This window comes from Acyrthosiphon pisum, chromosome A2, assembly GCF_005508785.2.
Source record: "Acyrthosiphon pisum isolate AL4f chromosome A2, pea_aphid_22Mar2018_4r6ur, whole genome shotgun sequence".
NCBI lineage: Eukaryota > Metazoa > Arthropoda > Insecta > Hemiptera > Aphididae > Acyrthosiphon > Acyrthosiphon pisum.
The window spans coordinates 33,263,834-33,277,059 of NC_042495.1; the positions used below are offsets into that span (position 1 = coordinate 33,263,834).

Genomic DNA, 13,226 nt, shown 5'->3' on the forward strand with positions numbered 1-13,226 from the left:
GATCTACTGTACACACATTTGCGTGTTGCTTGTTGTGCAATTAAAGAAGACAAAATGGTGCACTGATATATTTTTTTAACAAAGTTTTGATTTTCAGGTAATACAATTTTGCTGACCAAGAATCCAATTTTAACAACGCAGAGGGCCTCAACATATTCAAATAGCAAAGAAACACATAACCAGTTTGGACATTGGTATCTTTTCTGCAGGGAAAGTGCATCTAGTTGGATGCGTTAAACAGGTAAAGATTGAATGTTTCCAGTTGTTTTCAAATACATGGGGAAAAACAAAAAGATGATTGAGGAAAAATGATAATATTTTTGACAAATATTGATTTTCTTTTATTGGTAAAAAATCCTAGGTATAGATACATGATTTGTTCGCCGAATGTTCCTATTAGCATTTTTCTATACACCATACAATTTTTAAAACGGTTTTACTCTTTTTGAGCCGGTTATGGGGATAATACATTTCAATTTTTTCGATTAGTTTTGTTTTTAAAATTGTCGTCAATAAAAAGTTCTTTGCTGTGTGTAGGAGTTTGAAAATGTAATACGGGCATCCTTTTATAGTTTCTATAATATCTGTTCACAATTATAATATATACGTAGCCACCATTTTTCATAAGCATTTACAGATCACATTTCGACAAAATTCATAAACAATTTGTAAACTATTTTGTAGTTAAAAATGTATTAAATGTTCAATTGTATATCTTATAGTAAGAATTGATAATAATTGATGATCATAGTAATATTATTTATGAAATTGAATTAAATATGTGATTTATTGGCTTACAGGTCGTCAAGCCCGTACCCATTCACAAACTTGTTTGAAAAAAGAGTATGCAAAGCTTCAGTGGTGTTATTAAAATTCTTCAACTATCAACAATGGACATGATTTATGAAGACTTTTAAATTAGTTATGTTCTGATAGGTACCTATTTCATTAAATTTGTGTACTTATATTTCCAACGTTTTCCTCCCACCACCCGTTAGAAAGTAATAAGTTACTTTATTTAAGCAAAAAACATACTATACCTATACACTGAGGAGTTGTGTTTGTGAATAAAATTATTTTGTCAATGACTAATTTAAGAAAACTTTATTTATTAATTTTATAATAAAAAACATTATAGTAGGTACCTATTTAAAATCATTATGAATTACACTATCATACTTTTAATATTTGTCGTATTCATATTATATATTTTAAAATTTAGAAATATATGTCTGATGCAGTAATGTGTTGTAAATTATTGTTATACTTACAGCAGTTATTTGTACTTACTAAAATATAAGAAATTATTACTAAGCAAGAGAAAAATAAATCATAATATAATATGGGATATAAGTATAACTGTAGCCATATGCCCGTATAAAACAATTAAAACATTTTGTTTTTCATGTCTATGGACTTAAAACGGTGTGGCCGCGTATTACATTATCAAGTTATTGGACAAAGCGAACATTTTTTTATAGACATAAATTGAGAAAAAAACTAAAATAATCGAAAATTTCATATGCATATGAATACCAGAATACCTCGACATGAATCTAAATATTTTTCTAATAAATACAATATTATTCTAATAAATACAATCAGTGAAAATTGCATGTATAACTACAGTAGTTTATTTTAGAGTAGGTAAAACGAAAAACCAAAACCGAACTTAGGTACTTAAAAATTCGCGTTTTCTTAAAATTTTTTTTTGTTATTCCCAGTGCTTTTGTAGAGTAACTAGGTACTGTTCATTTCGACATCCCCTATGCACCTAATAGATTCACTTACCGGAAAAGGTGAAAAGCGGAGCATTGTTTCGAATACTTATCGTGTACACTGACACAAATAATAAAAATGTATTAAGCAGAACGTACATTTTGTCATTAGTATCGATATAGGTCGATTCACTCTAATTTTTAAACTAATTATGCTAAATGTGATCGTAAATTTGCTATATATAAGACGGACACAATAAAATGCCCGTGTTACGTGTTAAATCGTGGAGCTGCATCGTTCACGAATTTTCAAAATTTTAATGCCCGCGATTCTGTCTTATCACTATGTACCATTAAATAGTAATAACTGTTATCAAATAAATAACAACATAATATTATTATTTTTTCGTATGCCGACTTTAAATTTGAATCACTCCCGAATCTCGATTATTTGAAATTTGAACAAAAATACAGACTACAGAACAGTCGTAAAGAGTTCTATTCATACATTTTAGTACAAAACCACCATGGACAAGTGTATTCTTTTCAGTAAAACGTTCAATGTATCGCCTCGCCACATCACGTCAATCTCCTTGCAAACAACGCTCGGTAAATTAGTAAACATGGTCAGAGACCGTCTCGAAACATAATCCAAAAGTGGTCAAAAGTAAAAATTTTCCAGTAGTTTTCAAAAGCGCCGTGAAAAACAAAAGAAAAATTAAGGAAAAACGGGAATTTTTATGCAAAATCGGTTTTTCACAAAATCGATTTTGGCTTTTGGTGTAACACTAAAACGAATGAATGTATATACATGAAATTTTCACTGGTTGTTTATGTTTACATTTTCTATACGTGATGAAATTTTCAAAATATTATGATTTGTTTTGAACTGTTTAGGAACATTTTCATTTTCCATTTTTTTTTATTATTTTTTCTTAAAATATCAATAAAATTTTATTTGTTGGTTAGGTTTAGGTTATTTGTTTGAAATTCAAATTTTTACAACATTGGATATTCACTCAATTTCTCAAGTAGGTAGCGATTTCCTTATTTTGTTATAATTAAAAAACGAATAACTGTAGATACATAAATAAATTTTAATGGATGTTTATATTAGCATTTCCTATACACCATACAATTTTGAAAATATTTTGACTCTTTTTGAGCCGTTTACGGACATTTTCAGTTTTAATTTTTTTAGTTTTTTTTCTATAAATATCAATAAAGTTTTATCTGTTGGGCCAAAAAGTGTAAAAATTTAATACAAGGCTCCCGATATATTGCTACAATATCAGTTGAAAAATATTAAAAATACATAGGCACAATTTTTTTTTATAAGCATTTAAAGATCAAATTTTTACAAAATTTATCAAATTTAGAATTGAATAATTATTTTGTTGTTAAAAATTTATAAAATGTTCAACTTTTATATCTAAGGATTGAAAATTTAAAACAAGATTCCACGTAAGTAGTTAATTCTGTTACCAAAAATTCTAAGAAATTCATAAGCCCAGTTTATTTTTATAGTAATTTAAATTCAAATTTGGACGAAATTACATATTAAAAAACCTGGAATAACTATTTTAGTTATTTTGTTGTGATTGTAATGATTGTATAATATTATTTGTGGGTACTTGAAACTTCTTAAGTATACTATTATATATCTATGATAGTAACACGGTTTGTTGTTGATGTATAACGCGTTACCTGATGGATATTGTGATATGATTAATTTGGAATTTATTATTGATACCTACCTATTATTATTTATAGGTCAATTTTTTTTTATACTATAGATAAGTATACCTATAAGAGGTATGTCTAATACCTAGACTGACAAACCGTCTCCGCTCATAATCGTTTTTCTTATACACTGATATTATATCATTGAATTCAAATTTAATACTATCCATTATACAGTGACTCACTTGTAACCTACTGTACAGCAGAGCGACATCCACTTACCCACCTTTTTTGTACTTGGTTTACTAAAAGAACAATATTAGATAAATAATTTTTGCCCTTGAAAATACCTAATACTTTGAAGAATGAAACAAAATTTTGATTTTGTTTAAAAACATTGTTAAACTATTATTCGCATGGTTTAACACAAATACCTATTCTTGAATAGTTCAACACAGTTTAAAATTCATTTATTAACTAAGTTATATGGATGTCCAATTCAATGTTTGAAAAATGTAATTTCTTTAATGCTAATATTGTAATGATTATTAATATAATAATACAAATCTGAGCCATTATGAAATTAAAAATAGGACTATAATAATACGTACCTATACAAAGTACGTAGTGAATATTAAATTTTTGATTTAACATATTATTTGATTCTTATTTTTTATTATAATCAGTTTCTAAATAGAATGTTGTATTAATGTATTATTATTATTTAATTTAAATCTGTTTCTTTCTTATAATTTATTTTATTTTATTTTATTTTCAGTTGATTGTTTGTACCTACTGCAATTGATAAAATTGAAAAAAAAATCATTGAATTAGAATTTAATACTATCCATTATACAGTTTCCCACTTGTAACCTGCTGTACAGCAGAGCGACATCCACTTACCCACCTTTTTATTTCTAATTCCTGTATGAAATTACATGTAATTCTGAATTTAAAATGAGTTTACTAATTTTAAAAGGTTGGGTTCAATAATACTTAGGTATACATACTATTATTTGTTTGCTAGGTACCGAAGAGGCGTATGTCCACTTTAAACAATTTTCAATTCGATTTTAATAAAAAATCCATATGCAATTGCATGTGTGTTTTGAATTAATATTATTTAATTACTTATAACCTTATTTTTTTTTTAAATATATATTATAAAGTACTCTTTTTGATAGATTTATTGGCGAACTCTTTAGAAAGGGTGCTGTTCCAGAAAAAGTTATTATGTCATGCATTAGAGATTTAAGTAAAGAAAATTATGAAAATTATGAACTACAAATGCATTGTTTATGTACAATACTACAACTAGTAGGACCAATATTATCAAAAGTAACAACAAAAAAATTGCTTTGAAGAAATTGTTTAATATGAATAGTTTTTTTTTCTAGACGTCATATGATTTGAACGAACCAGTGAATAAGCTTTTACCCTCTATAAATAACCATGGCATGTCATCAACACTAAAATGTTTAATACAGCAAGTAAAAAGAATGCATTCCAAGGGTTGGATGGATGAGGGTAATTGTTTTTAGTTTTAAAATAATTTAAAAAACTACCACTGTATAAGTGTTGATTGTACCTCATTATTGAGTCACTGTCATGGATATTTTAGCATTTTTTTTTTTTTTTTTATATAATAATCAGACTTAACCTATAAATCAGCTATCAAGATTAATAATTTGTAATAAATGTTCCAAGCATAAAAAACATTGGATCCAATATGATATAGGCACATTTTATATTTTTGCAAACTGATTTTTGAGGACTATTATTTTTAGTATAATATACATTTTAATAATTATATTTTATAAGTTCAATTTGTTTAAATTATAGGAAAAAAATAAAAAGCGGAGTAGGTAATCAATTAAAACAGAAGTTTGTGTCACCACACGGCAATCTATTAGTAATGCAAGTAAATTCAATAATTGGAAAAACTGGTCTTTGTGTATATTTAATTATTATTGTAAACCTTTTTGATTATATTGTAAAATGATAACTCATTATATGTATTTAATATGTTATACGTCATATTTTTCATTGTCATATATTTCTACATTTACAATCAAATAAACGTGTTATATATGTTGAGGCAATTTTGTTTGAAATAATAAAAGCTATATTTTTATTTTGTTTATTCTTCAAAAAGATAATGGGTCCCACTAGACATGTTCGAGTGGGGTCTTATGAGTTTATAATTTGAAATATTTATATGCAAATAACAGTTAATACAATATTAAATAACTACCTACAAAACATTTTTCTCATATTACTATAAATTATCAATATAATTAAATACATATTTTGTCTCTAAGAACGTGCATCTATAATTAAATCGACATGGTTTTATGATAAAATGCAAATCTTTAATTTTGTTTGATGCGAATTCAAAAAGATAAGAATGTTCATTCAGGAATATTTATTTATTTTGCTCTTGACGATGGTTTTTTAATTCGTTAATGTGTTTCTGGGAATGTTGGATAAGTATAAAATATTTCAATATTTAGTAGAATATGATTGGAGGAGGGGAAATACCATTAGAAATCGATAACAAAAATAACAACACAATAATAAGTTAAGACTTTAGTAAGGGGGTATAGATTAATTATATTATGATGATAATTAATGGTGTGATTAATATTATAATTACCTATCCCACACCACTATACAAACGCGAGACGTTGCACTATGTTGTATACCATAATTTACCTATCTATATTATCATTTCCTCTAATATTGCAACAATAGCTTATTTACGATTTGATTATTTAAGAATAATTTCTCCTGGGAATGCAGCTTTCTATTTATATTAATTAATATCGATTAGCTTAAAAATGTATTCTATATTTACGTTGCACTTTTATTTGTATTATGTACATTAGATAATATGGATGAAGTAATCATTAGGTTTTCGATATGTGAACATTTAAATTTTTACTAAACATCTGATCTGAGAGGTGTTGAATATTATAATATTTTATATGTTATATGTGTCACGTATATGTGTGTAAAAGGAGTGCGTATATTTATATATAAATTTTAATCACCCCACATTCCATAATATGGCTTTTCGCTACTAGTTCCACGTGTTTTTATTTGAGTCTAAATATTACATATTACAAATACGTCTGGACATAATCATTTTTTATATGAATAGATAAACATATTCAATATTATTTAATACATTACAAGTACAAAATATTAAATGAGTTGTTTTTGACAAAAGAAGCATGTGTTGTTAAATTTGTCCAATTGATATTTAAATAAGAATTTTTTTATATAAGATTAACCCAATACTTATAAAACGATTTTGAGAAAAATTGTACATAGGTACAACTTTTGGCCTCTTTGCCATCGAATTATGGTGGCCTATCATTGACCATCTATTTATAGTGTAGGTACAAAAAACCTTTTCATAAAACATTCAAACACTTTAAATTAATAGAAAAATAATAAAGATATTGTTTACAATATGAGATAGTAGTAATATATTGAATTAAAAAAAATATGAATGTTAACAAGTTTTAAAATATCGTGGAACATCAATGGCTACAGCTCCTGCAAATGACCTAGCAACATTCATTGTCGCTGTGATCATGGTCCATTTATTAGTTTTAGGGTTGTAAGATTCTACAGAATCTAAAAAAGAAACTCCGTCGTGACCACCGATGACATACAATAAATCTCCTAGTACAGCTACACCTATATTGAGAAGTTAAACTTAAATAAAATATGTTTCATACAATAGCTAAGAATTTTTAAACGAGTAGTTATACCTGGATCACTTCGACACAAATGCATTTCTGGAATAGTAGTCCAAACTCCTGTACTTGGACTGTATGCTTCGACACTACTCCAAACCTGATATCCATCCCAACCACCTACAGCATACAGTACATTATCTAAAACTCCAACACCCACTGCACTGCGGCGTACACACATGTCTGCAATTGGTGTCCATTTATTAAGACTGGGATGATAACATTCGACGGAGCTTAATCTTTGCTCTGAATCATTACCTCCTACCTATACAGAATACACATTTCAATTAAAACAGCTTGTAGATATAAAATCCCTTATTTTAAAATCTATGCAGTACAATATTAAGCATTTTTTAATGACAGTGATTGAATACATATTTATGAACTCAAAATGTATTAATAGTTAATATACTATATCAAATTTAATATTGTATAAATTTAACAATTATAAGAAATTTAAAATCGGACTAATTAGTCATTGGACTAAGACGGTATTTAAACAAATATTTGAATTAGTATATCATTAAAATGTTAATTTATAATTTTATGTTATATTTTTTATTTAGTGGGTTTCCTGATTTTTCTCAGGGGTCTTTATTTATTCTGATTACAATTATAAGAAATGTACCTATAACAAATTTAAAATCATAAAGTAATAAAAATGTTACCGCATATAAAAGATTATTCAGTACTCCAAGCCCATGACCAGCTCGTTTAGTAGACATATTAGATATTGTATGCCATTCTCGAGTTCTGCAGTTACAAACTTCTGCATTGTCTAAAAAACTATTTCCATCATGACCGCCAACCTTGAATTTATAATATAATTTATGTTATGTTAGTACCTACATTATAACAGAAATTACTAATAAAGTAATACGTATTTGAATTTAACTTACAACATAAATATAATTATTTATCACGCCAACTGCAAACGCCCATCGTTTAATTAACATGTCATAGGTTGGTCTCCAATGAGGTGAATCTGAATATAAATCTATCCCATCAACTGATTGTAAAGTTGATTCGGAATTTCTACCACCCAAACATAACACAAAATTATCATTTACTACAGCTAGAACACCGGCGTAACGTGGTGCAATCATTTTTGGTCCAGTCTGCCATTGGTTGATTTTTGGGTCATACCATTCTGTACTATCTAATATTTTGTTATTGATCCCTCTTCCACCACCAACTAAAATAATCTGTTATAATTAAATCGTTAAATATATTGGAATGAGAAATAAATTATAAAGGTATCATACTTTATGTGTACCACCAGGCTGTCTACGTTTAGTCGGGATGTTATGTGGAGTTGTGATAAGTTCTTCTGACTTAGGTAAATGGAAATGTAACGCTTCATATACGTAATATTTGCCTTAAAAATTATAAATATATAAACAAAATTATTAATCCGTCAAAAATCATATTGAGTAAATAAACTTACATTTAAAACAATTATTAAGAAGAGGTTCATCAACTACATTTTTTAATATGTAATCTTTCGATGTTAATGGTAAACGCACATGTTCCATTAATTGGGGCAAAATTTGTTTTCTGGAATCCAAATCATGTTTTACCCACCGGATAACACTTTCAAATACCTATAACAATTAATCTATATATAAAAAAATGAATGTATGTGTGTCAGTGTGTGTGTCCATGTTACCATGGCAACCATTTATATATTATTTTGAGATTTTCGTCGGTGTGTCTCCGTATTACCATGGCAACCAATTATATATTATTTGGAAATTTCAGATAAAATGTATTATATATAAATGGTTGCCATGGTGATATGTAGAATTATTATTCATATAGAGTTGGCAATTTTAATGGGCAACGAAGTGAACGGGATCAGATAATTATATATATATATAGATAGATTATACCTCTGAGCAAAAGATAGGCTAATTTAAAAAGGGAGAGAACCAACCCCGGGAGGTGCTCAAACAAGAATTTTGAGATTTCCGATGGAAATTTTTGTTTTTAAATGGTTGCCGTGGGTTTTGAAGCTATTATAATAATAATTATTGGTTCCCGAGAAACGAAGTGCACGGGATCAGCTAGTATACTTATAAATTATTTATACTACATTTATGTACGCGGATTACTTAAATTTTTCATCCGTAATAGACACCAAAATATAAAAATTATTATAAATTTTACTTTGCATACTTTTTCTTCAGATGGAGCTATAAGTTCATCACTAGAGATTAATTTGACCACTTGTTCCGATGACAAGCCCAGAAATTCTTCTCCTTCTATCACATCCCTACAAATCATATTATAAAAATAAAAAACACAATTTTCTTATAGAAACATAATAGATAATATTTCGTACGAAAAGTGTTGTTGAAAATATAATTCTGAACTTGCTAACAATTTTGTACAGCTATGTAAATCAGCTAAAGCAATTATCCCAATAACATTTGTTGGACATAGTTGTGCCTCTAGAAAATCACAACATGCATTTTTGACTTCTTGAAACTGCAAAAGATTCGATGCTGGCAACAAAATCTTAAAAAAATAAACAAAAAACATCATAAACAATTTTGTCTTCTATAATAAAATAAAAATTATTTATAAATACCTGTACATTTGTTTCAGTGATCGATATTTTCCCAAAATAAATAAAGTCTATTAAGAGGTGTAGGGCACTAGAGTCCAACTGCCTGATAGCAACTAGATCTTGATCCTTTTCTAAAAAATTCGTAAACATAGCAAGGAAATATGGACTAGCCGATGCTAGAACCACTTTATGGCCGAATATAACTCCACCATCGTCTGTTTCTAATTTTATATCACAAAGAACCTCATCTCTAAAACAAAAATGTGTTACTAATATTTCAAGCACTTTAAAATATCATTTACTACTTACTGGCGTAAGGTTTGTAGTACTTTGTATATCTCCGTATACGACGTTTTCTTATACTCATATTTGGCTTGGTCACATTGACTGGGTTCCGAAATTTGCTTTGTATTTTGCATTGCTGATTATATTACTAAGTCCGGTTCTTGATACAATTAAGGCTAAAAACAGTGCATGAAATTGATTTTAAAATAAATTAAAAGCATAAATACAAATCGTTAAGATTAATCAATGAAATAAAAAGTACTATTAAAATCAGCTTTTCTTATTCAAAATGTATATTCAACTATGGTTCACAAATAGTAGATATTTTTATATCTTGTACCTAGATGTTGCAATTCAAGTTGTATTAATAATTTTAAGAATCTTACTTCTTTTAAAAAATTTATAAAAAAATTAGATTTAGATTATATTTAAATTTTTGTTATTGCCTCTTTTTTTATTTATTTTTTTTTTATTGGCCTCTTTAATATATTGTTTTACTCTATTTCATGATCTTTATATACTTGTTTTAAGTCTAATTAAGTCTCCTTTTACTGTTATTATATGTAATCTATATTTTTAATTATCTTTTACTACTAGAGTACTTAATATATCTTATATAAATTCTTTTAAGAACTGGCTCTCCCAGCACAAGCTTGCTTTTTGGGAGTGCTGCAACATTGTCAAATTTTCATATAATTTATTATTTTATTAATTTATATTTTTACGTATATATACCAACCTATATTTATTATTTTGTTTTAATATGTAAAGATGTTATTGTTGCAATAAAGTTATTATTATTATATTATTATTATTAAGTTGTAAATTTAGATTTTATTTAGAATGATTAATTACAAAACATAATTACCTCAATAATTACTAAGATATGCACTTATTTTTTTTTTTTTTAAATTACTCTCAGGTTGATAATGAATGTTCAAATACAATTCAACTCCTGAAGCATATCTGTTGTCATACACATTGCTATTAGGTACCAGTTTACACTAAGATATAGAACACACAGTGGTCTTCGATTATAATATTATGTAGTAGCATTTAATATTTTATTGGTAGATTAATATTTTTTAATACTTATGAGTATTTGATACTGACTGTAGACTAAATTAGTTTAAAGAGGTAATATACTCCATTCCATATATTTATATTACTAATAATTGAAAAATGTACATTACTTACATCATAAATTTTAAATTTCAAGGTTTTTTTTTTAATTTATAACAGTTTACCTATATTGTTGTGTATAAGGGAAATTAAACTTTTCAATGTGGTATGTTGTTTGGGCGGATGAAAAGCGAACAATTACTCTGAATTAAGTTAATAAATAGTATGTAAGTATGTTGATATCATGAGAATGTCTTACCCATGTCATATATCTCCGTCTCAAATCAAAAATTTAATCTATTATGGGACAATTTTACTGTTATTTTTGATATTAAAATTAATTCAATTATTTTTTCATAAATCAAATTTAAAGTTAACAACTATTACTATCAAGGGGACAGACACTCTGCTATACTTATTTTGAAGTAAATTTTTTAAAAAAGACATATATTATATTTTGTTCATGCAAAAATGTCTGTATATATCAATGTATATACCTAAATTGCTTCAATATTTGATGATGAATTATTTACTTTATTAGTAAGATGGAATCCACACTTTAATTAAGTTAATTTAGTTACAAGTAGTCGCGACTAGCGATACAAGACGCTGATTAGGATTTAGGACCGAACAGCGAAGATGCACTCGTGCAACTCCTGTATTGCAAGGAGTATTATTATTTTTCTAGTAGGCTCAGTGGTAAGTACTAAGTAGTAAGTTGTAAGTACCTACTTAGTTCGGTTAATATCAAAAAGTATAAAATATATAATTCTCAATACCTTATCTACAATGTAATTAAACATACTTTTATGCACTGTAACTTAAACTATGATATTGTAAATTTCTACCTATTATAAATGTATCATAGTTTTAACAAACTTACTTTAAACAATTTGAAGTTTCTTGTTTATAAAAACTTTACTAAATTCATCCGCAAACTTGAGAGTGTCAAACGACTATAATTTATTGTATCCAGTAATACACTAATCTACGACTATATAGTTATTTTCACATTAACGAATAATAATTATATTATAATAATTATTAGTGATTATTGCAAAACATTCGAATACGTCGAGTGAGTAAAGTAATAGGTAGTTCGTTCACTGAATATAATTTAAATAATAATATAATATAATTTCACTGAATATAATTATTTTTTCATTGTGTTTTGTGTGAGACGCTGACCATGTCATAGAGTAATATAGAGGTGCTGTTTTTGATAAAATGTGAAGCCGAAAACATAGACACAATTTACGGCACTACCAGTTTTATGGACTATAATATTGTACAGATGTAAACAGTTTAGCCAACCTATCCAATTATATTTAATGTTTTAAGATTAAAGATATTGAGTTAAAACAATATAGGCAAGGTGGATTGATATCAATCCACCTTGAATATAGGTATACTTTATCGTTAGATAACTATCAAGCCGGGCTCACACTACACCGTATCGTGTAAAATAATCACGGTTACCACAGTTACCAAATGATACCGCATAGTTGAATATATTCAACTTTTGACCATGTGGTTACATTTATGTGCGGATAAAGCCGGGTTCATAAAACAATAGTAGGAACCTATTTAAAATCATTATAAATTACACTATAATACTTTTAATATTTGTCGTATTCATATTATATATTTTAAAATTTAGAAATATATGTCTGATGCAGTAATGTGTTGTAAATTATTGTTATACTTGCAGCAGTTATTTGTACTTACTAAAATATAAGATCGTGGAGCTGCATAGTTCACGAATTTTCAAAATTTTAATGCCCGCGATTCTGTCTTATCACTATGTACCATTAAATAGTGATGACTGTTATCAAATAAATAACAACATAATATTATTATTTTTTCGTATGCCGACTTTAAATTTGAATCACTCACGAATCTCGATTATTTGAAATTTGAACAAAAATACAGACTACGGAACAGTCGTAAAGAGTTCTATTCATACATTTTAGTACAAAACCATCATGGACAAGTGTGTTCTTTTCAGTAAAACATTCAATGTATCGCCTCGCCACACATCACGTTCATCTTCATTTGTAAGTATTATTTTCTAGTTAT

At 27.1% G+C, this 13,226-nt stretch overlaps 3 protein-coding genes and 2 long non-coding RNA genes across 10 annotated transcripts in view; 3 read left to right on the forward strand and 2 right to left on the reverse strand.

Moving 5' to 3' along the window:
* The window catches only part of LOC100574055, a 158,945-nt gene that overhangs the window by 130,514 nt on the left and 15,205 nt on the right, over positions 1-13,226 (reverse strand). The window lies entirely within an intron of this gene.
* LOC103309960 lies at positions 7-1,092 on the forward strand. Its single transcript, XR_003839619.1, has 2 exons — positions 7-241; positions 801-1,092. It is a non-coding gene; the product is annotated as an uncharacterized LOC103309960 (long non-coding RNA).
* On the forward strand, positions 1,590-5,755 carry LOC100571362 (uncharacterized). 4 transcript variants are annotated; one of them, NM_001293530.1, is given in 6 exon segments: positions 2,191-2,327; positions 3,156-3,182; positions 4,586-4,739; positions 4,799-4,928; positions 5,244-5,249; positions 5,252-5,535. In NM_001293530.1, coding segments are annotated over 4 exon segments (393 nt in total). In that variant the 5' UTR covers positions 2,191-2,327; positions 3,156-3,182; positions 4,586-4,634; the 3' UTR covers positions 5,404-5,535.
* Positions 6,872-12,348, reverse strand: LOC100163359 (kelch-like protein 2). Of its 2 annotated transcripts, none has more exons than XM_008186764.3 (11): positions 12,031-12,348; positions 10,050-10,201; positions 9,762-9,990; positions 9,513-9,688; positions 9,347-9,443; positions 8,616-8,772; positions 8,434-8,546; positions 8,068-8,373; positions 7,837-7,977; positions 7,184-7,433; positions 6,872-7,109 (listed from the first exon to the last, which is right to left on the reverse strand). In XM_008186764.3, exons 2-11 carry the CDS (start codon positions 10,157-10,159, stop codon positions 6,922-6,924), a joined length of 1,767 nt encoding a protein of 588 aa, XP_008184986.1. In that variant the 5' UTR covers positions 10,160-10,201; positions 12,031-12,348; the 3' UTR covers positions 6,872-6,921. The 2 variants fall into 2 exon arrangements, with proteins under 2 accessions (XP_008184986.1, XP_008184984.1); XM_008186762.3 differs by having other exon boundaries at positions 9,338-9,443.
* Positions 12,985-13,226, forward strand: part of LOC100571458 — a 55,604-nt gene continuing 55,362 nt past the window's right edge. Inside the window, exon 1 of the long non-coding RNA XR_119371.4 lies at positions 12,985-13,204. This is a non-coding gene — a long non-coding RNA (uncharacterized LOC100571458). The remainder of the gene's footprint in view (positions 13,205-13,226) is intronic.